Raw genomic sequence first — 22,552 nt, 5'->3', positions numbered from 1 at the left:
AAATCCCTTAGATAAAAAAAACTTTAGACAAACACATGTTCAAATCATAAAACAATCATACATCAGTTATAGCGAGATGCCAAAATTGTATTATTTGGCTCATTGTAGCTTGATTGATTGGATACTTCTGCAGTTAGATGTTTATTGATGAGCGTGTAGCTTGAGTGGAAATCTTTGTAGGACTTTTTTACAGCAGGAAGACTGCATCCTCAGCATAAGACGCAGCCATGGGATTATTTGTAAAAATAGACCATATTTGTACACTAAACCAAACTTCTACTTAAACTATTTTTGTTCTTTGTAGAGAGCTTTAATTTGTCAAATTTATCATCAGTTAGCTGATGATCAGTTTGTCACTTATGAGTTACAATATATTTGTCTGCATGCCAGCAGCATGTATGTAGCACTCATTGTATTGTTTTATCTTCCAATGCAGTGTTATGCAGGTTTTGCTTGTTTGTCCTTTAATCTTTTATAAACCACTTTCCTCTCTTTTCAGCCATCCCCCTCTCCTACTCTCTCCTTCCACCCCTACATCACCCAGATATTTAACGATTGCAGTGTTTCTTTAATCTAGGGATATCTTCCAAAAAGCAAATGGGAGATGGACACATCTGAGGCCAAACTTGGTAGGTATTCAATATTTCAGATCTCTGTTGAATCATGAAAGCATTGTCCTCTGTAGTATAGAGATTTCCATTTCCATCTCATAAGTAATTTGTATGTGCGTTTTGTTACTTGGACTGGGCCACTAGAATTGGGATTATTGTTTTTAGCATTAAAAAACAGAATTGTCTCCTTAAGAAATTGCTGCAAACCATCAAAGTGTTTTGTAGGCCATTATGAACATGTCCATCATCCTACAGATTTTAGTTTACAAGTATTTAAGATTATTACTATTCTTGCCAGGACTGAAAATATAAAATTGACCCAAGGTCAGACTGTAATATTGAGACAAATTGCAAAAAACGTGAGAGCTTCATCTGACTCAGTGTGCCAGAACATGTATTGAGCAACTGTGTGAGAGATTTAAAAACACGTTTTTTCATATTGTATGTTCACTTACATCAGACTCACTGCACGATCAGGTTGGGGACACAAATGTAGCGTCAAAGTGCAATTTATGAGCAAACCATTAGCAAAAGTAAGAGTGTTTAACTATCTGTCACACATAGTTCACATTACCTTGAAGGGGGATGGCCCATTGTCAGAGCATTGGTTACAATTTTTACATGGCTCAGTTTTTAACTTTCTATTGAGACATACAATAATATGTGGTCATGGCCAATCAGAAGGGGATCCTGCCATTCACCATCTCTGATTGGCTTAGCCCAGTGGTTTCCAATCCTGATCATCCAAACTCTCTATCTTACATATGTTCCATCACACCTGATTCAAATGATTGCATGACCTCCTCTGCAGCCATATAGAGCTGCTGAGGCCTGTTAATCACCCAGGTATTTAAGTCAGGTGTGTGGCAGTAATGAGACACCTAAAACTAAACAGGACCAGGGAGCTTGAAGGTCAGGGATAAGAAGCACTGGTTTGGACTATGATGTGAGCTGAATATTTGTTGATGAACGACAGGGAGACTTTCCGTGTGTTGAGATCCTTTTTTGTCTTGATGACCTGATCCACCGGTGCAGCCTCATTTCTTTAGGTGCACTATTGCGAAATCAGATCACATTCTAGATCCCTGCAGTAAATCTTAAGCAAGGTGATAGAGGGATGATGGTTTGGGCCCAGTGCAGTATTTGAGTACACCAAGAACTCCTTTGTTTGCCAAAGTATTCTAGAGTCAAATTTTGACTCAACCCAGCTGATAGATGTAGACAGAAAACATCTATCAGCTGTTAGATAGTTAGATAGCAATTGTAGATGTACAATTGCATGGCTGAAATGGAAAGTAATCAGTGTGGTAAAAGGAACTGTCTTCTGACTAGACTTTGCGTCCGCTTCAGTGAAATCTGAAGAGTTGTGCATAAACAAATACATAAACCTCAATGAATGGAAGCAGTGCTACAGAAAAGACCACAATTACATGAGAAACTGATGCAGAAAGTATGTTCTGCCACATATTATTGCAAAATATGGTTCAACAATCAGTTAGCCTTATGACTGTATTGCAAATCCCTGACCATTACTTTTATGTTTTAATTAATGCAAGTACAAAAACAGAACTGACAGGATGCCCTGAGTAGATCCAAGCTCTGTATTGAACACTTTACCTAAAAATAATTGCAGAAGTAGAATAAGGTAAATTTTTTTACTGGGTGGACAAGAGTGACCTTGGCGATAATTTTCCTTTTAATAAAGACAAGTTGGATGGCCTGGTGAGCGGTGGGAAGAGGAAGCGTGACAGTGAACACTTATCCGGCATAGAGGACTACCTTCAGTTGCCAGACGACTATGCCACACGCACATCTGCACCAGGAAAGAAAAGGGTAAAAAAATTTTGCTGTTATACGAGGCTGTCTTTTAGGAAAATGCGATTTGAATTGACCAATATCTATTTCATGCTCATAATGGGTTTGGTTGGTTGTCTTTTCTGTTAAGGTCCGATGGGCTGACCTTGAAGAGCAGAAGGATGCAGATCGAAAGCGTGCTATCGGTTTTGTAGTTGGGCAAACGGACTGGGAAAAAATAACAGATGAGAGCGGCCAGTTCGCACAAAGAGCTCTCAATCGTACAAAATATTTCTAGGATAGTCTGATTCATTATTTTGGTTTACAGTAAGGTACGTACGTATGTTTTACAGTTTCTTACTTTTTCTTACTACCTTAGGCATTTCTTACTACCTTAGGCATGTTCGTCATCTAACATTTAAGAATGTTAGATGATGATTTATAAATCCTAAAAAACAAAATGTAAAGACTAGTATCTTTTATCCCAAGAATGTTTTTTATGGACTTTATTAGAAGTCTATATGGCACTTTCCTACCATAGGTGTATTTTATCCTGTGGGTTGCAGCAAATTCTCAATTTAAAGACAGTTGAGTTGTCTTGAAAGCTTACTTTGGATGAAACTGCACAATCAGCTTAGTTTTACTGAAAAAGTGTAATATCTGTAGCCCTTAATGGTGTATCTGTGGCCTTTCCTTTCAACTGATAGTTGTTTGGTTGATGGGGAGCAATTGTAATGTTAGATGCTAGCTGTGAAAGTATGACAGATCTTGTTGTTGCTTAAGATTTTAACCTTTACTGTTTATTGTAAACAAGTCTATCATTAAATAACATTATTTGCTTTCCACAGGTGCCCAGAATGTGAAGATGCTCCAGCTCCTTGACGGTGAAACATTCGTCAGTACAATATTCCCAACAGTTATCAGTAATTTTTGTCACTTCACTAATAATTATAAAGAACACATTTTTCCCTCTGGGATGAGTTGTAGTTAATAATTTGTGCTTATTTTGTTTAAGTATTCAGGCATCTTTTACCTTTTTCTCTTGTTTTATACCTCATGTACTGTATACCTGTAACACTGTTTCTTAGTCAATGTGCTGTAAAGGAAAAATAAAAGGTTCACAACATTATAAACTAATAAGATTTGTCAGTGGGGTTTCATAATGATGCTTGGAGAATTGGCTGTGTTGCTTTGTGTTTGGCAAGACTTTTTGTTCAGTTTATTGCTAATCTACAATGAAAGTCTCGTCTCTGTACATTTATGTTTTGGCTTTGAAGTCATAATCTCCAGACTAAGACGATTATCAACTGTACTCAACTCTTGTTCGTCTAGGTTCCCTGTTATGCGAATGAATATTTTTGTAAATTGAACATGTATATATTTTTATATAAACCGATCCAACATGGAAGTAGGTCATTAATAAAGATCTTTAAGTCCCATCTCCTGTAACTGCCACCCTTAGAGTTCATTGGCAGTGCATGTTACAAGGTGGTGGTGAAAATATTAAAGTAAAAAGGAGCCAATTCCTTTCAATAAACAGTGGACTTATTACTTTTCATCCAGTGCTGTGAAAAAGTAACCCTCCCCAATTCATATTACTTCTGTTTTTGCTTTTTTGAATTTTCTGATCACCCAATCAAGTTTAATCAGACAATAACTTGAGTAAATGGTGCTTTTGAGTATGAATTGACCTAAACTTAAACCATTTCGAATGAGTTATAAGTCTGACTTTGAGTAAAACATTCCAAAAATATTACTTTTGGGTTTTTTTTTTAAGGTATTTAAACTGGATGGTGTTCTTTGGATCATTACTCTGCTGCATTATCAGAGTGTGCTTGAGCTTAAGGTCATAAACATATGAAAAACTCACCACTATTTCATGTTTTCTATATTTGTTGGTGATTGATTTAACTATAGTCTTAGAAACGGCTCTGCAACCTGTTCCTGACTAATGGATACCAATAACTTTGGCTAAGTGTTCTTGAATTTTTTATTTAAATCAGGACATGTTACATTGCCTTTTCAGACCTTTTTGCCCAGTTTAAAATACTTGCAATTTTTGTTTATTTTTAATTATTTGTTTATTCCATTATAAGGAAATTTACTCTTATAATGGATTGTTGATGATTGAGCAAGTGGCCAATAACTGCCGCACAAAGGCCCAGGTTGTTTGGAAAAATATTTCTTCCCATAATAAATGAAATTGGAATTGGAAAAAAAACAATTAAAATTTCATTTATTGAGGTAAAAATATTGTTGGGTTATGTTGATCCAATATTAAAACTTTTAGGTGTCAAGAAGGGAAGGACAAGAAATGCATAAGGGGATAAATTATCTTTGGAATTATCTTTGGTGTTTAAAATTGACCTTTTTAATAACTCAAGAGCAATAGTAACTCAGATTATTGCTCATTACTGTTTTAACATTCTATTTTGGAAAAAAACCCCGCATAATTTTTATCTTAAATTTTTATGTGAAAAGGTTTATTACCGACTTATTGTGATAATTGTAGTCACCAATAATTTTATTCCAATTAAACTTGGATTTTAACTGACGACAGAAATATGGACAAATATGCACTATGTAGACATGTGCTTTTGAACACATATTTGCCTTCAGTCTCTGGAAAATTCTTTGCATTTAGTTGCCCACTGCTGAACAATAGTTTCCACTATACCACCTTCTTGAACTGCTACTACTCATTATGTCCTATGGTAGTTGTTTCAACTGAACTGGTTTACCTTTTTTACAGCGAAAGAGTCATAAGAAATATCAGTGTCATTAACATTTCAGAGGTACTGTTTGAACGCTAACATATTGTATTTTTGCACGTTTGTGATCATGAGGTGAACCGTGATCTACACAGATTGGTGTTTTCCTGTTTTGTTTTGTTTTTCTCTCGTTAGTCTTAATACGTATAAATGCTAACACCCAAATAGCAGATATCAAACAATAATACAGAATGTTTCAATCCATTATCATAAACTTCATATTGAAAAATTTATTTACTTGTAGCAATTCAATTCATTAATCAAATTTATACTTTTATTAATTTTTTTTTTTTAAATTCTACACTACCTGGCCAAATTTTTTTTTGCCAAAACAAGTAATTACGTTGAACCTCCTTCGTGCATGCTCACTTATCTCTTATGGTAACATGTTATTTAACCCCTAAAGATGCAATGAGTAGCTTCTCATTTCTTAAACAACCATGTCAAAAGACGCATCCCGTGGTTGTGGAAAAGATGTTGGTCTGTTTAAGAAAGGGAAAATCACTGGCACCAAGCAGAGAAAACATCTAGTGAGATTGGAGAAACTACTAAAAATGGGTTAAAAACTATTAAATGCCAGTAAAAATATTTCTATGTGCACAATGCAAAGGGAATCCATTCGATTGGGACTCAATAGCTGTGTAGCCATAAGAAAACCATTAATCATTGAAGCTAACGGGAGAAAAAGGCTTAAATATGCAAGGAGCAAAATAAGACGACTGGACCAATGGAAGAAGATCATGTAGTCTGAAGGGCCCAGATTTACCCTATTCCAGAGTGATGGGCACATCGGGGTAAGAAGAGAGGCAGATGAAGTGATGCACTCAACATGCCTAGTGTGTACTGTACAAACCCCTGGGGGCAGCCCTGTGATCCAGGGTTGGTCAGATTTAGGTTCACAACATTATGAGGTCAGCTGTACCTGAAGATGCTGAATAATCAAGTAATTTTGTCAATGAAGTTTTTCCTCCCTGATGTCATCTTGAAATATACCTTTGTCAATGATTCATTAGGCTAATTGTGAAAGTCGTCCAGGGAACATGGGACATCATTTTCACAAATGGATCAGCCACCATGCAGTTGAGACCTTAATCCCATTGAGAATCCTGGGGATATGCTGGCCTTGAGAGGTGGTCGGACATCAAAACAAGATCTTGGTGAAAAGATAATGGAAATAATTTGTGATACAGCAGCAGCTTTTCAAAACAATGCCACAGCAAATGTGTTTCGTAATCAAAGCTAAAGGTGGTCAAACAAAATATCACTTTTTTTTTTTTGGCCAGGCAGTGTTTGTTTCAGTGTAGTTTGCCAATTTCCGTATTCTTAGCATAAAATAAGGAAAACTAAAATTCAGTTCAATGTGAACAGATGTGAATTCCTTTAGGGAGGTGAAATCACCGTCTTCATAAGCCTTTTCGAAAGAAGCGGGCTTGAAGTGCCCTACAATGTCCTGTCAGGTGGTCGCTCTGATTTTGGACTAACGCCAGCAGATGACACGGCACCCAAAGTCATCACAGACTGGAAACGTAACATTGGATCTGAAGCAACTTCAATTGTATTCCTCTTCACTTTTTCTCCAGATTCTGGGACCTTGATTTCCAAATTAGCACATTTTAATTCAGTCCACTCGACAACAGTCCTGCACTTTTTCTTAGCCCAGGTAAGACTCTTCTGATGTCTGTGTTTCAGGAGTGGTTTAGCAGAAAGACTGGAATTGTCATAGATCATTATTTTGAATATGTATATTTGGCGGCTCTTGAAGAACCAACTCTGGACTCTCTCTACATCTTGTGAATCTCCCCCAAACTCCTGAAAGATCCTTTGCTTCACAGTTCTCTAAAAACTAAAGTTACCCCTGTTGCTTCTGCGCTTTTTTTCCTACCACACTTTCATTCAGCTCAACTTTCCATTAATATGCCTAGAAACGGGGCTTTGTGAGCAATCAACTTTTGTGGAACTGACCTTTTGACTAACACTTACTCTATGCTTGACAACTTGTCAAGTCTGCAGACTTAAAGAGGTCACAACATTTCTCTTACTGAAATACAAAAAGTACAAACCTTTTGGTAATACTGGAATTTGAGATTTGACTTTACCTGGGTTGGTCTCCAGAAAACTGAGAGGTCAGGTCATTTAGTGCTTCTTAGTAAGAATGTTAGAAGGAGGCCCCACTTTCTTTCAGCATGGGTAGCTACATTTATTGTGTGTAATTTATTAACATGTAATAGAAAAAAAAAAAGACTGGTGTTATCAACATTTTTCTTTTCCATGTTTAAACTCTTCGAAGACTGAAGGAAACCCAGGGTTTGAATTTTCCCACTCTGGATTTTAATCTGGATTCGTCTGCCTGGATTCCCTGAAGCTAGAAGAGCAAAGAGCATTTCTCCTGGAGACATTTTGCCCGAGTACCAACGGAACAAATCAAACCTGATGGACTTATGGTAAGTATGGGAAGTAAATGTGCTAGATTTAATCATGTGGAGTAAGTTTTGAAATTGTATTCATCTAAATAAAATGTATTTTCTATGTTAAATATTAAATATTTTTGCTCTCCGGTGTGGACCTTGTTTTGTGTGCATTTTGAGAAAGTCCTTCACAAATCTGGATTTTTATTTTTTTTATTTTTTTTTTAGGTAACCTAAAGATGTTCAAAACTAACATGTTAAAGATTTCCTTTTAATACAGAAAACATTTAAGATCACTCACTGAGTTAACGTTGGTAGCTTTTGTATAGTAGTAAGAAGCTGAAGCTACATAATCAACCATTACTCTTCTTCGTTCTGACATCCATATTACTTACCGTTCATATATTTGCCTTTCTTTTCCCATTTAAAACTAAATTACTCAGTAAGTCCACTCTGTGGCACAAGATGCCTTTTTGGCTGATGTTCATCCAAAGTGATGACTTTTAAATTCAGGTGGAACGTCACTGTCCAGCTTGCAGATCACCTTGTAGATTGTCTTCTTCCAGGATGGGTCGCGATCCTTGCCCATTGAAATTGCAATGTAAAACTCTCTCAGTGTAATCTCAGCCACTTCAAGGAATCGGTCAGGAACCTAACGATGCATACGAGAAACATTGACGTCAAACAATTTTCTCAGATGTTGGCTCTAAATAAAAACTTAAGAAAATTAACATGATGCTCTTAGGTATATTCTGGTCTTTTATATCAAGGTAAGTAAAGACTTAGTGAAGAAAGATAAACCACAACAGTCGATTTAAATAATTTCTTGACCTCTTGCATGCAAATTGCAGCTAGTTTAAAATTTGTATACTTCAGGTCTACCAGCATTATAAAAGCATTAGTTATTTTCTATGCACCATTGTAAGATTCTTTAACATGAGATCAGATGGTGTTAACATAAACTCAACCAGAGGCAGGCAACCTTACCGTAAACCTACGTTTGAAATTATTTTTTTCAACTCGGTTGAAAAAAATAAATGTCTAAATGTGACTAAAGGAAAATGTTTCAATTGTCATTTGCTTTATTATTCATTTCTAATGAATCAATTTCTAATTTGATACAAAGTGCGGTTTTTCACAACGAGCGCAGTGCAACTGCTTGGCTGGTCCCGTGTCCAAAAGAATTTATTGCATTTCTTGTTTTAGATTATTTGGTACTTTAAGTTTCAAAGTGAATTCCAAAAAAATGACTAGACTTAATGAAATATGATTCTGTGCTATAGTTTATTCTTTGGGCTAGTTTAATCTTTGACATCCTAATTGATCTTGCAAACATGAAACCTCATCCAATTTCCACAGCTGAACATTGTTGAGCTGTGAAAGAGTTTGTCCCTTGTTTTATAACAAAAAAAGCATTACATGTTTTATTTTTACGTCAAATACTTTCTGGAGTTTTCTTCCTTTCTAAACTCAAAAGCTGTTTGTGCATCAAAATTATGGATGAACAGCTTCTTAACAGTACAGGATTTCTGTAACAGTGATGTATTTAGTAATAATGCTGTTTGAATCATTCCTTTCCTTTGTACATGCCAGGTTTGCACTTAACCAAATGCTTTTTATAATGAAACGCAACCTAAATTTTAATTTTATTAAATCTGTACTGTCTGCCGATGTACGAGATCTATGCTGTAACACAGTGGTGCCCAAAGTGCAGCCCGAGGGCCTTTTTTTGCCCCACAAGCTGACTTTGTGCAGTCCCTGTCCACAATTCAAGACCGATACATATTTTCCACTCTAGCAAACTTGCTTCCATTCACTAGACCTACATTTGCAGTGACATATTGAAATCTTAAGATGAAAAATGTTAGGAACAACATTTGGCTAAATAACCAAAATATTACTGTCTCTGTAATGAATAAAATAAAAACCAGTGAAGACTCCCAAACAACATTTAGACTGCATGGATTTTTAAAATATGTCCAGGATCCACAGTTTACATATTTGTAAATCACCTTTAACAGTAAAGCACCTTTATTTTTTTGGACTTTGAGCAGTTGAGTATTTTGACTCATGGCAAAATGTTTGGATGCCATCGCTTTAATATTTTTTACATAAGTGTATTAAGGCCGTCTTTAAAGTTTTAAAGATATTTTGTTAATATACTCACTAAATTCCCTGCTCTACATTTTTATAGTGTGCTTACAAATGTTTCCTAGGTTTTTAGCAGAAATATTCTGAATTGTTTTTTCAAAAAAAAAAAACATTTTCAACTGCAAAATTTGTTTTCTATGTCTTAGTTGGATGCACATTCTTCTACAATTGTTTATTTCTTAGCCTTATCTCTGAAGCTTCAGAAGCATTTTCAAGGCTGTAGTGTATTACTGGTAGATGTAAAGAAAACTGAAAGGTATTCTCATCAAACTCATGCACCAAAAAGGACAAAAAATATATATTTTTTCTGTCTTTTTCCAAATTGGATTTTAGCTGTTTTCTCTGTCTGCATGAGCTGGAGATAACGGTAAACATGTAAACCGCCTTCACAGCTGTTCCAGCTATCTGAATATTTGAGTACAAGACGAAGGATGGTTAAGATTCACTAAAATAATTCTGACCTGGAATAATCGACTCATAGCAGCTAGAAATAGTTTTTCAGCTGCAGGTTAGAGAAGTGCCAAGACAAAGTGGACACTTGCCTGTTTTAAACCAACTCCAATCAAACAATTTCTCTCCAGTCATGAACTGGGATTAAGAAACCATATATTTGATCCTTTCCCTTCTTCAGTATATAACCACAATGGCTTTTAAAGGTTGTAAAACCTCTGAGCAGTAACCACTGGACTCTGGTATCTTTCGGTTCAAGCAACTTAGCCGACACAGTGAGTGCTCATAAACTGAGCAAACAACCCATTTGGACAAACTTTAGTGGCGGTAATAAAGGCACAATGATCAGATTGTGCACCCTTTGATGACATGAAGCGTATGATTGCACCATGATATAACTTTAGATTTTTTTTTTTAGCTCCACTATGTAGAAATAAAGTTTTCTTCCTTATCTATTTATGCCCCATTAAGCTATAATCTACCTGAGCCTCCCTTTATAGAAACGTATAAAGGGAGGCCATTTCATAGACGCCCGGATGGTCCTGGATAAATTTAGATGACAAAAAGCTAGCTTCTCAAATCAGGAAAACAAGTTGTGCCCCAAACTAATGACCTTTTGTTTATTTTCATCTCTCTTCATGAAGAATTCAGTAACTCTTATATGCCATCTTGTGTAAGAAAATATGGTTGTAATCATGTGATTCTGGTTTACAGATTTTCCTCTAAAGTAAAAAGCCAATTTTACAGTGTTTGTTTTGTTTTTTAACCATGCGTCATCACCTAGAGTTAAATGTAAAAAAAAAAAATCACATGGAACATTCTTTACTGCAGATTTTTAAAAATGTGTGTTTATAGTTGTTAAAGCAAATAAAACAGGCAAATTTAGTAGTTAATTTGATAGTTGACAGTTAAATTCTTAATTTGCAAGATATAATTAATCAGGGCATCAGGTCTGTTGTAATGTATAGAGGAGGTGCTTGCCTAAGTCACAATGCTTAATCGAATTATCACCGTTTACAGGTCATAGCCTCTTAAATGATCGCTTCCCTTTACAGAAGGCATGCAGACTTTTGGGCATGTCACAAGCAATATACAAACTTCTTGAATACCAATACAATATCAGATATCTGGTAAAATCTGACGTTGTAGTTGCAACTTTATTTTACTAATTTAAAAGTCAGATTATTCCTACTGTCCTTTCTTTTCTGCTGTAATTTGGTACTATTGCCTACATGTCACGAAAATGAAAACTACTCTAGAATTTATTATACAATTACTAATTGTTGCACTTGTAGTTTTTAAATCTGTACAATTAGGACTGTGATGAATCTGAAAAAATACAAACCAATATAGAATTTATAAACTCAATGTGAAAACTTTGTGCCTCTATAAATAAAATTAGACTTCTAAGAAATCCAGCTGAATATTAAGTAAAAATGTGTTTAAATTCTAACAAATGAGAGGGAAAATGTAAAAAATAAATGAATCTGCTCTTTAATCAGATAAATTTGTTTAGCTTACGATTACTCATTTCTATAGGCTCTGAGAGTCATAAGATCATCCTCACCTGGAAGTCGTTGGCTTTGTTGTAGTGCATGTTTAGAGATCTGAAAAGTTCTGATTCTCTGCTTACAGTCAGATCCCTGACGTCGGCCGCCCCCTCCAGGAGAGCGCTCCGGGCAAACTTCTCCATCTGGATGTAGTAAAACTCCCGGAAGTTGCTGAACCACTTGATGAGCTGGGAGGTGATGCAGCGTGTGAACTGTGGACGACACACGCACCGGGTAAGTACAATAATGAAACATGGCCACGTGGAACTGGAAACTTGATTGTGAACATTTTAGATGTAAAAAAAAAATTTTAATTAAATAAAATGATGCAACGATTTTACCATGTTGTTGTCTGCTGTTTTTTTTTTTTATGTTATTCAGGATATTTAGCAAGTTATAAATCTCAAGGTTTATAATGTGGTTAGATTTGAAAAATGTGTGAAAACATGACGCTTGAAACAAAACGTCAAGTTTTTAAAAAAATGTTTTTAGGGTTTGCTAGTTTTCTGCAACTTTCTTTTTGGAGATCATAAGGTTTTACTCACCTGCACGTCATGGAAGCACATCCTCAGCACCACTGAGCTCGGATAGCGAGTGTAGAAGAACATGAGCTTTGCTTTCTTCAGGTGGTTTGTTGTCAGACACTCCTGAAATACGTCATTGTTAAGGAAGAAATCCACAGATCTAAATCAAAATTCTCTTAAGCTGTCATAGCTAAAGAGATGTGTGGTTTTCTTTAGACTAAAATAAGGAGCATTTAAATATACAAGGTAACCATACCAGATCTAAATGACTCGTGAGCGTCTGAAGGATACGTTCAACATATAGAGGTTATTTTTCTCGAAGCAATCTGGTTCTAACTTCACATGCGGGAGCTGCAGGCTTTCAAGAATCACCTGATCCACCGGCACAGTGTGTGTGTGAGGGCTTCTCACAGATCTGGAGGTGACCTTTGATTTCACTTTGACCAAATTCCAATACGTGTCCAATCTTTGCTCACCGCCTTCAGAGCATCCACCCGGTAAACAGTTAAAACCGTACCGTCGATGGTGTGTGATGTTGTCTTGCTCCGATGCTTGTTCAGGCTCACTGCTGAAGAAGATGGGAGATTTGGGGGTAAGAGGAGCCGCCGATGTAGACTGGAGGATGAAGTTTCGCGGCCGTTCCAGCTCTGGCTTTTGGACCACCAGAGACAGAGCTTCTGTTTGGACGTCTGGGAGCAGAACCTCTGCTGTCCCACATCTTAATTTGTCCTCCATGCACTCTGCCAAATGAGGAGGGAGAGTAGTTTCTGAAGTCTCCATCTCAGCTGGGGTCTGTATAAGCGGCATGCTTTTGAAAATGGAGTCCACACTCCTGCTCACAGCTCGGGTCAGCTCGTACTTTAAAATGTCTGCCATTAGCTTCACCCGATCCGGCTTGGAGCCGAGGTGGCCTAGCGTCGCCTTCTTCCATTCCTGATGAATTTTACCTGGACTGCTTTCAGAGTCGCTGCAGGACTTAGAAAGTACCTCGTCTGTAGATGCTTCAGATGAGACGCTCCATCTGGGAAACTTCTCATCATTGCAGATGGGACTGAATTTCGTCCTAACCTCTCTGAGGTGCCGGTGGCTTTCTCTCAGGCTTTCAGTTCCACTCGTTTCCACGAGTCTCTGATGTAAAGCCGACACTTCGACCCTTTCTTCTCCCTCCTGCACGCAGCCGGTCTCCTCGTGGTGATTTGGCACGACATCTGTGCAGGTTATACCTTTGATGATGTTCTCAACTCTGGCACGCTTGGCTTGATGGCCGCTGTTGAGACTCCAGTCGTAATGACTGGAAAAAGCAGGAGACAAAGGTGTTCTTGTGCTCCCTGTGGACAGATTATACTCCACCGGGACGGAACACGATAAACCTGAAGCAGTGTTTTCAATCCTGTGAATCAGCCCCTTGATGTTCTTGCTGTCCTTGTGTGAGGTGTAAAAACCACCTAAATTTGATGGCGGTGGGTCAGGGTGACTGGGGGGCAGATGCTCTGCAGTGCAGCCGGCCAGGCAGACGTCGCTGGAAGAATACATACCTTTGCTCCAGAAGCTCGTGCTTCACAGCCGGAAAAGAGTGGGAAAATGTGATAATTAACAATGTGATGCTTCGTTATGAACATAAGCATTTTTATTCGTCATACTCACCAAGCCAGAGTCGTAATAAAGAACTGATGGCGGACCTGAGAGGTGCACTAAGAGATCCCAGAGGGTTTTGAAGCTCGCAGGAGGATGGGACAATTATTTATCTGTAGTGAATCTGCTAAAAGCCCCTCAAAGAGCTGGAGGTGTGGTCTAACACACGCCTGACACACATAGACCCACCTCCAAAAAAAATGATCCTTGGATTCAATTATTACATTTTTATACTTTATTTGCATTTTGTTTGTTTTATATTAAAACGGGTGTCTGAAAAAGAAACCAAAGAAATCAGAGAAACTTAAGAAATCAGAGAAAATGATGATTTCTTTGACCAATCACCTTATTTTGTTATGGTGCACATTTGTATTCAGCCCCTTTTGCTCTGGACTCATAATTGAAATCCATTTTTTTTTAAAAGCCTTCAGAAGTCACAAGATTAGCAACAAAAAAAAAAAAGTCAATCTGTGTATAACATTATATAAGTTTTGAAAAAAGTTTTTCTGCAAACGTAGATGTTTGTAATCATCTAAGAAAGCAAGAAAGTTGCCCATGAAGCCCAGGAGGAAATGTGGCTTTCATGGACGAGTGACAAAAAGACGGAACTCAAGTATGTGGAAAACACTTCTCCAGCCAGAGACCAGATTGTTATTTTATGACCTACATGTACAGGAAAAGTAACCTTGTGTGTAACTCTACGTGCACAATCGCAATGGTGAAACATGGCGATGGCAGCATCTTTCTGTGGGGAGACTTTATTCTGTAAGGGAGAGAGCTTGCATCTATAAGCTTATTGTTGATGCAAAGATGACTGGAGCTAAATAGTGACTGGTGAAGGTTGATGCATCAAATTGTTCGGATCTGTGAACTGTATTGAGTAGATATAGTTTTTAACTCAACCATCAAGTACAATAAGATATTTTACTCTGACAGAAGGAAAGCAACTAAAATCATTTTAATATAAATATAAGTGTGGTGTTCCACAAGGCCCAGCGCTTGGGCTGCTGTTGTTTCTATTATCCAATGTACATTTTCCTTCTACCAACAGATTTGGTGATTCTTAAACCAAACCTAACTATTAACTGCTATGTTAAAATCATAACTGGGATAAAAACACAGGAGCAGGAATGCCGATCTTGGTATAAAAAGATGGTTCCGTCTGAGGTGGGGTGCGATTGATATCTACTCCCGTACCGCCCGCTCTGTGCTGCGGTCCCTCCACTCCTGGGCGAGCTGCGGTGGTCCCTCCCCGTGGGAGCGCCGCTGTGCTGCGGGGGCGTGAGGTACAGCTCGCTTCCTTCTCCCCGTTTCCTTCAGCTTCCACAAACAGGGCAATAAAGGTGGTCTCCTGCAACCGAGATGCTGTCACGGTCCCCGTGTGTTTACCGCACGCTGAGTCGGTCCCTGTCAGCGGCGAGCCAGGTAAGCAGACAGGAAGCAACAAGACGAGCTAAACCGGGTAAACTGCAGGCTGACGATCAACAGACTCAAGTCTGCCGAGAAGCTTGAAAACGGAGTAAACTTTGCAAAAAGAAGGGATAATAACTTCATAGTGATCATGTTTGACTGATAGTTTTTTTTTCTTTGCCAGCAATGTTTGTACTGAGTAATATGGAGAGTCCAAGGAAGACGGTGAAGATCCTAGAGAGAAATACGGGGGGGGGAAAGGGTCAAAATTAGCACTAAGTACCTTAAACGTGTCAAAAAAACAAACAAAAGAGCATGCAAAATATCACCACCAAAAATTATAAGGAAATTTAAATATTAAATGTATACAGTAAAATGGTCCAAAAATACTTTTAAAAAATGTAGTTATTTTAACACCAAAAGATATAAACAGCATAAAGATTTTTTTTTTTTTAAAAAGCATTTGAACACTCAGAGAAGTAAATAGAAATAATGAAAATTAAAAATGTATTTTATGCATTAGAGTTAAAATTTTAAAATTGTATAAACATAAAATAAGAGTAAATCTAGATAAAAATAACCGAGTTACTGAGATTTAATCACCAGGCTACAAATGTGATTTGAGCCTCTTACCTACCAAAAATAAAGTGCAAAGCAGTGTTTCTGCGTTTACAATGAAGTGTCCTGGATTTTAGGTTTCTTGTAGTGCAAATAGAAAATGCTCAAATGTGCATCACCTTTGTGACATGTTCAGAAGAACTGGGGAATCCAGCTTGACTGCAAAGTAAAGCAAATGAATAGATAAACAGAAGCATGTTCAATGAGCTACGGTGCAGAATTCAAATCTCAACACAATATCCGGTGTCAAGCATGGTGGTAGGAGCATCATTTTGTGGGTTTGTTTTGCTGCATGTGCTTTGCATAAAGTGAATAGGCTAATAAGGAAAGAGGACAACCTTCACATTCTTAAACTGCATCTCAAATCAGTAGCTAGATGGTTGAAACTGCATCTGTGTCAGAAACCCAACCAGTCAAATAAATATGTACAGCACATTTTCAGCAACAAGGCTGTTTTACATTATAAAAACATCAAGCAGTCACCAGATACACCAGTTAAACCAACCACTTGACAAAGAAACGCAGAATGTAAAGGAGAGTGAACATAGGTTGAAGTTATACCAAAAGGTTGTTCATTGCTACAGAAAACACTGCAGTCACAGAGCAACAAAACATCGACACAGAGAGACGTTTGAGTCTTCACAGTGAACATGTAAAAAATAAAAAAAAGGTTTGGATAACAAGTCCCAGATTCACTTTCTGCTGATGTAGCCACAACAAGCCATGGTAGAATACCTTTTTGACTACAAAACATTTTGCTGGCATAATTAAAGCATAAAGGCAACTAAATAACATCTCAGCTTTTTGCAAAATTAAACTAAAAAAGCTGGTGAAACTTGATGGCTGCATGTCCGTGCAGGAACTGGAAAAGAACGTTTGGTTCCTCTTTGACTGACTCCACCCTCCTCAGGCATCCCACATCAATGGCTTTTTACACGAGTGACTCCACCAGACTTGGGCCGATGTTACTTGTGGAACCAAGCCCTGAGCACACACACACACACACACACACACACACACACACACACACGCACACACACACACACACACACACACATGTATGAGTCATGTCCATTGTATGGCATTCAGCGGTGGAGCTTACAGCTGTCCACTGGAAAATGAGGTGGTTTAGCTGGTTGTTGGCTCTAAACGTATGTGAGAAGAGGAGTAAATGACTCTTTACCATTTTTATTAAAAAATTCATTTTTTAAGTTGTGTTAGTGGTTTGTTAATCGGTTTGGGAGCAATTAAGAAATGTGAGCAACCTAAAATAGTCTGCAGGTTAAATAAACATTAAACACATTAATTCCAAATGAACAACTTGACATGACATGAAAGATAAAAAGGTAGACAACAATCCGTTCACGTGACAGTCGGCACAAATCCTGATGTAACAAAATAAAATCCTAGAAATAATTATGGAGAAAGTTAATAACTATGGAGTGTTTCATTGAAACATAATAAATCTAACACTCTCGTTCTCCTTTTTAAGGTTTATAATTTGGGTATTCAACAAAGTTTATCGGGTAAGATTATTTCTAACTAAACTATGAGAAAGTCAGTAATGCTGCTTCTTTTCATGGTTGAAATTTTTTATATTTTATTGATTTTATTGTCTTTTCTTTCATTACTTTAAGGTCACTCAATCTGCAGCCAATTCGTTTACAGGAAATCTCAGCTGTAAGTACTCTGATCATCTCCTTTTTTGATTTTCAGCATTTTTCTTACCATCAAACATTTCATCAGAAACCTATGAAAACAAAATAGCTATTTTAGACATTTGTGGTGCATTAACAAAATGTGTTAGCGAGTCAGCTGCATTGTTAAAATGTTTTACATTTGGTTTGAAAAAGTTTTTGCTGAATTTGAACCACAATCTTCTTTTTCACATTAAGGCGTAGATATCTGGCCCCATCAAATGCATTCCTCTGCAGGTACTTTAGGACGTCTGCCGTTTGCAGTATGTATCAGTCTTAGTATCTTTTTTTAAAACTGACTCTGCTTGCTACTGTTTGTTACTCATGATGGCTCTGAATTTATACTTTTATCGTCTTTCTTGTACAGACGACGAATTGGTCACAGTCAACACGCCTCCATTCGCCGAGTCAGTCACAGAGGGCGATGTAAGGTGGGAAAAAGGTTAGAATTGATCAGCTTAAATAATATATTCTATTGTTTTCTGCGTATGAAGTGCCACTCAATTTCTTTTGGGTTTTAAATTTTTATTTTTTTTTTTAAAGCGGTGGGTGATTCGGTAGCAGACGACGAAGTGGTGTGTGAAGTCGAGACCGACAAGGTTTGATATGAAAAAATTAAACTCAAGCCTAAGTTAACAGTTTTGTTATAATGCATTTAAAACATCTTTGCTCTGCTCTTCCAGACGTCAATTCAAGTCCCAACTCCTGCAGCTGGTGTGATCGAGGAGCTGCTGATCCCTGATGGAGGGAGGGTGGAAGCAGGAACTCCGCTGTTCAGACTACGGAAAGGAGGTTTGATTATCTTAATGATGTTTGTAGGTTTTACAACATGAACCAAGCAGCTAATTTTTTAAAATATATACATATATGTATATATAAAACATACTAACTGGTAAAGTGGTTGGGATTATCTGATTTTCTCCTTTCTGGTTCTTGACATATTGTGGACATTTTGTTGTCAGTTGGTAATTAGGAATCTGAAAAATCCCAGATGGTTGATCAATCTCAGTTTTGATCAACATCTATATGATCCACTTAGTTTAGATGATGTAGTATTACAACAGGTCTTACTTTAAAGTCACAGAAAGAGTCCCAAGATAATATAACTGATTGGATCAGACATGTTCTTTTCCAGTAAGCTCATTTCAGATAAAACAGTCATCATTGTTTTGGGTGCCATGGATGAAAAATGAAGCACGATCTTATTTTTAGTACGGTAGGTACTTATGCGAAATACTGTAACTCTATAAAACACTGTTTAGTAAATCAAACCTATTCTTAATGGACATTACGAATAAATGATTATCCCTTTTTATAGTTTACTATTTGTAACATTTGTATTAATTGTTTTGCTTTCAAATATGCCAACCGGTTTGAAATGTTCAAATAACACCGGCTCACTGCGTCTTTTACACAACGTGTTACTTGGTGTGAAAGGTTTTTAATAAATTCATGTTTTATTTCGAGTGTCTTAATTCAATGTGGAAAAAACCTCTAACGTTAATATTTGTTTATTTAAAATCACTTGTGCCAAGATTGCTATAAAATAAATGTAAATTAAGCTTTTTTTTTGTCACTTTAACATTTTTAATAATGCCAATGGTGGGGGAGGAGGGTTGTATTTTTATTCATATACAAAAAAAAAAAATCATAAAGCTTGCATCTGACTTCTTAGCTGCTCCAGCTGCCAAAGCTGCTCCTTCTGCAGCTACAGAGGACATCCCTCCACCTCAGCCGTCCACTTCTGCTCCACTGCCACCACCGCCTGCTCCATCCCCGCCTGGTGACTACTGCACTATTCACACCATCAGTTATTAATTACATGGACACCCTTCTCTTTTTCATAGTCATTAATTTGTTGTTTTCTGCTACTTTTCCCCCTTCTTCACGCAGTTTCTGTTGCCAAACCCAGTCCTGCACCACCCGCTCCTCCAGCAGCAGGAGTCAGAGGAGAAAACAGGGTAAGACCCGTGCCGAGGCGGCATCAGAGTGCTTTTTTTTTTTTTTCCACGGAAGCCAAATCTATCGTAATATTCAGAGGACTTGCAGCTCACCGCTCGCTGGCTTGCTTCGTGTCTCCAGGTGAGGATGAGCCGAATGAGGCTGAGGATTGCTGAGAGACTGAAGGAAGCTCAGAACACCTGCGCCATGCTGAGCACCTTCAACGAAATAGACATGAGGTGAGTGAAAGAAACGGCTCGAGACAAGTCCAGTTCTATCGAACGTGATCTGCGGTGACACCCACCGTTTCTTCTAGTAACGTCAATGAAATGAGGAAACTCTACAAGGAGGCGTTCCTGACGAAGCACAACGTCAAACTGGGTTTTATGTCTGCTTTTGCTAAGGCGGCTTCACATGCTCTGATGGATCAACCCGCCGTCAACGCTGGTGAGTTAAATGCAAGCAAGTGGATCTGAGGAGACCCAGGCATTGTCTTAAAGAGGTATTCACTCCCTTAAAACTTTTCCATGTTTTTTTTCGTATTAAAATCTCAAACTGAATTGCTTTTTAAGCATCGTGATACCATGATGTTTCCACCACCGTGTTTCGCTGCAGGCATTGTGTGTTTAGTGATCTCTAAATTTAGTTGCTTGCACCGGTCTTTGTTTTTGAAGACCATTGGAATAAGTTGAGCTAAATGCAAATGTATATCACACTGGGAAAAAAAAAACACACTTCACAATTGTGCACTACTTCGTGTCGGTCTGTCACATACAGTTCCCAGAACATACGCTGAAGTTTGCGGTGGTAACATGACAAAATGGGGAACAGCTCAAGGGATTTGAATCTTTTTCAGTCTGCTGCAACACGTGCTTGTTGGTCCAAGCATCGGTGTTCCGGTCAAACTTGTACATTTGTGTACCAAATATGTTGTTTGCCTGCAGTTATTGATGAAGCGACCAAAGAGATCATCTACAGGGACTATGTGGACATCAGCATCGCTGTGGCAACTCCAAAGGTTTGGCTTCTAGTATTTAAAAGTCTATCGTGATTCCTCTCGCTGCTAAATTCTGGCTAACTTTCACTTCATCTAATTCTGTTGTAGCTCTTACCGCTTTGTGCTTTTTACCTCGTAGGGACTTGTAGTGCCGGTGCTACGAAATGTGGAGTCCATGAACTACGCTGAGATCGAGAAAACCATAAATGCTCTGGGAGAAAAGGTCGACGTCTTAAACTGTACGCAATGCTTTGTGTTTTTTCTCTACTACAGAGCTCTGAGAAGCTTTTGTCTTTTTCCTCCTCAGGCTCGTAAAAACGAGCTTGCGGTTGAAGATATGGATGGAGGAACGTTCACCATCAGCAACGGCGGCGTGTTTGGCTCCTTGTTCGGCACACCCATCATCAACCCCCCTCAGTCGGCCATCCTCGGCATGCACGGCGTCTTCGACAGACCTGTGGCCATCAATGGACAGGTGAGTCAACGTTCAGGGGGGAAAAGTCGTAATGCGTAACAAATATCATCTGCTGGACTTCTCGTTTCTCAGTGCTTATAAAAAATATTCATCCCTTGGATGTTTTACCCTTTTTGTAGCTTTTTGTCATTTTAAACAAAACAAAAAAAAATTTACAAAAAAAAAAACTTTTCAATGTCAAAGTGAAAAGGGATTTCTAGAAAATAATGACAATTAAATAAAAACATGTAATATGAAATAAGTAATTGCATGAATATTCATCCCTGCCTTCAAGGTCGATGCACTTTGATATTTTCGTGGGGGGAGGAAAAAGTTGCGTTTTGTCGATCACGATTGATTCGCGAAAGCGACGAAAGGGTTAAACCTCGAGGTGGCAAGTAATTGTATGAAGACAGTAAAAACGTGATCTGTTCCGGCAGGTCGAGGTCCGACCCATGATGCACGTGGCGCTGACGTACGACCATCGGCTCATCGACGGCAGAGAAGCGGTCACCTTCTTGCGCAAGATCAAAGCGGTGGTAGAAGATCCTCGGCTGCTGCTGCTGGACATGTGACTTTGCAAACGCCTCGTTACTCTCTAAAAATACTCGACTGCACCAGACGAACCCATCAAAACCAAGAAACACCCACATCAGCCCGCACAGCTGCTTCTATGTTAATATTAAAACCTCCTATAATTTTGACATATGAGGCTGGAGAATGTCTCACATTTATCCTGCCGTAACACACAAACTGGCGGACGGTAAGGGAGATAATAGTAATAGAAAAACAATGTCCAGAGCTCACAATACAAACAAATTTTTAAAAAACTCCTGCAAAAGTTGCAACTTGTGTCTCCGTAGCAACCATTTATTTTAATGGATTTGGAGAAATCTTTACTAGTTTTATTTTTATTACAAAAAATTTTTTAAAAATCATAAAAATTTACATTTGCAGACCACATCTGTCTGCAAATATGAATTTGCATACTTGGCTGCAAATTTATATTCTGGTAACAATCTTTTTTTTTTTTTTTTTTTTCCTTCATAAAGACTTGGAAGCATTATGGCGGCAAAAATGAAAACACGCACCTCGGTTAGCAAGCGCCTCATTCGTCAATCTTTGCAGAAACATTTTATCTCGTGCCAAATCCGTCCCGCTCCTCCAGTTCTGATCAGGCGGATGAGCCGTGTGCCAAAACCGTGGATCTTCAAAGCCCCATCGGGCCGCACGCCGCCCCCCACACCCCACCCCCACCCCACACCTCACCTCCCCCGACTCTTGAGATGCTTCGAATAATGGGATCATCTCTGACAAAGTCTTGAGGGTTGCTTGGCCTTTTCTCCCACTTCACAAACACAAGCTCAAGTGTGTGCAGCTGGGTACGATGCCTCTTCAGGGTTTCATGTTTACTTTAATAATCGCGAGAAGGGGGTGACAATAGCTCCTAATGTACGTCTTTGTTTCTCTGCCAGAACCTACACAAATGTCTGAACAACTCCGTTTGGAGGGAAAACACAGAATTCATTACGAGACAAAAAAAAACA

At 38.2% G+C, this 22,552-nt stretch overlaps 3 protein-coding genes across 6 annotated transcripts in view; 2 read left to right on the top strand and 1 right to left on the bottom strand.

The window, feature by feature from the left end:
* The window catches only part of ylpm1 (YLP motif containing 1), a 22,105-nt gene extending 18,261 nt beyond the window's left edge, over positions 1–3,844 (top strand). For 3 of the 4 annotated variants that reach the window (XM_017302202.1, XM_017302201.1, XM_017302200.1), the window contains 3 exons: positions 578–629; positions 2,317–2,444; positions 2,557–3,844. In XM_017302202.1, the coding sequence (XP_017157691.1) occupies positions 578–629; positions 2,317–2,444; positions 2,557–2,703 (327 nt within the window). In that variant the 3' untranslated portion in view covers positions 2,704–3,844. The remainder of the gene's footprint in view (positions 1–577; positions 630–2,316; positions 2,445–2,556) is intronic. The other variant, XM_008397872.2, reaches the window with a different exon arrangement.
* LOC103457650 (prospero homeobox protein 1-like) lies at positions 2,823–14,473 on the bottom strand. The gene is made up of 5 exons (XM_008397939.2): positions 14,442–14,473; positions 12,548–13,811; positions 12,278–12,379; positions 11,750–11,944; positions 2,823–8,233 (listed from the first exon to the last, which is right to left on the bottom strand). The coding sequence occupies exons 1-5, from the start codon at positions 14,471–14,473 to the stop codon at positions 8,066–8,068; spliced, it is 1,761 nt and encodes a 586-aa protein (XP_008396161.2). The 3' UTR covers positions 2,823–8,065.
* Positions 13,818–22,552, top strand: LOC103457596 (dihydrolipoyllysine-residue succinyltransferase component of 2-oxoglutarate dehydrogenase complex, mitochondrial-like). The gene is made up of 15 exons (XM_008397875.2): positions 13,818–15,313; positions 17,409–17,442; positions 17,554–17,596; positions 17,812–17,876; positions 17,981–18,055; positions 18,157–18,212; positions 18,297–18,405; positions 19,289–19,396; positions 19,507–19,574; positions 19,696–19,793; positions 19,871–20,001; positions 20,499–20,572; positions 20,691–20,774; positions 20,859–21,026; positions 21,446–22,552. The coding sequence occupies exons 1-15, from the start codon at positions 15,251–15,253 to the stop codon at positions 21,578–21,580; spliced, it is 1,311 nt and encodes a 436-aa protein (XP_008396097.1). The 5' UTR covers positions 13,818–15,250; the 3' UTR covers positions 21,581–22,552.

The sequence above is a fragment of the Poecilia reticulata genome, linkage group LG21 (genome assembly GCF_000633615.1).
Source record: "Poecilia reticulata strain Guanapo linkage group LG21, Guppy_female_1.0+MT, whole genome shotgun sequence".
NCBI lineage: Eukaryota > Metazoa > Chordata > Actinopteri > Cyprinodontiformes > Poeciliidae > Poecilia > Poecilia reticulata.
Note: the sequence above shows the minus strand (reverse complement) of the source record. Positions and strands in the feature narration are given on the sequence as shown.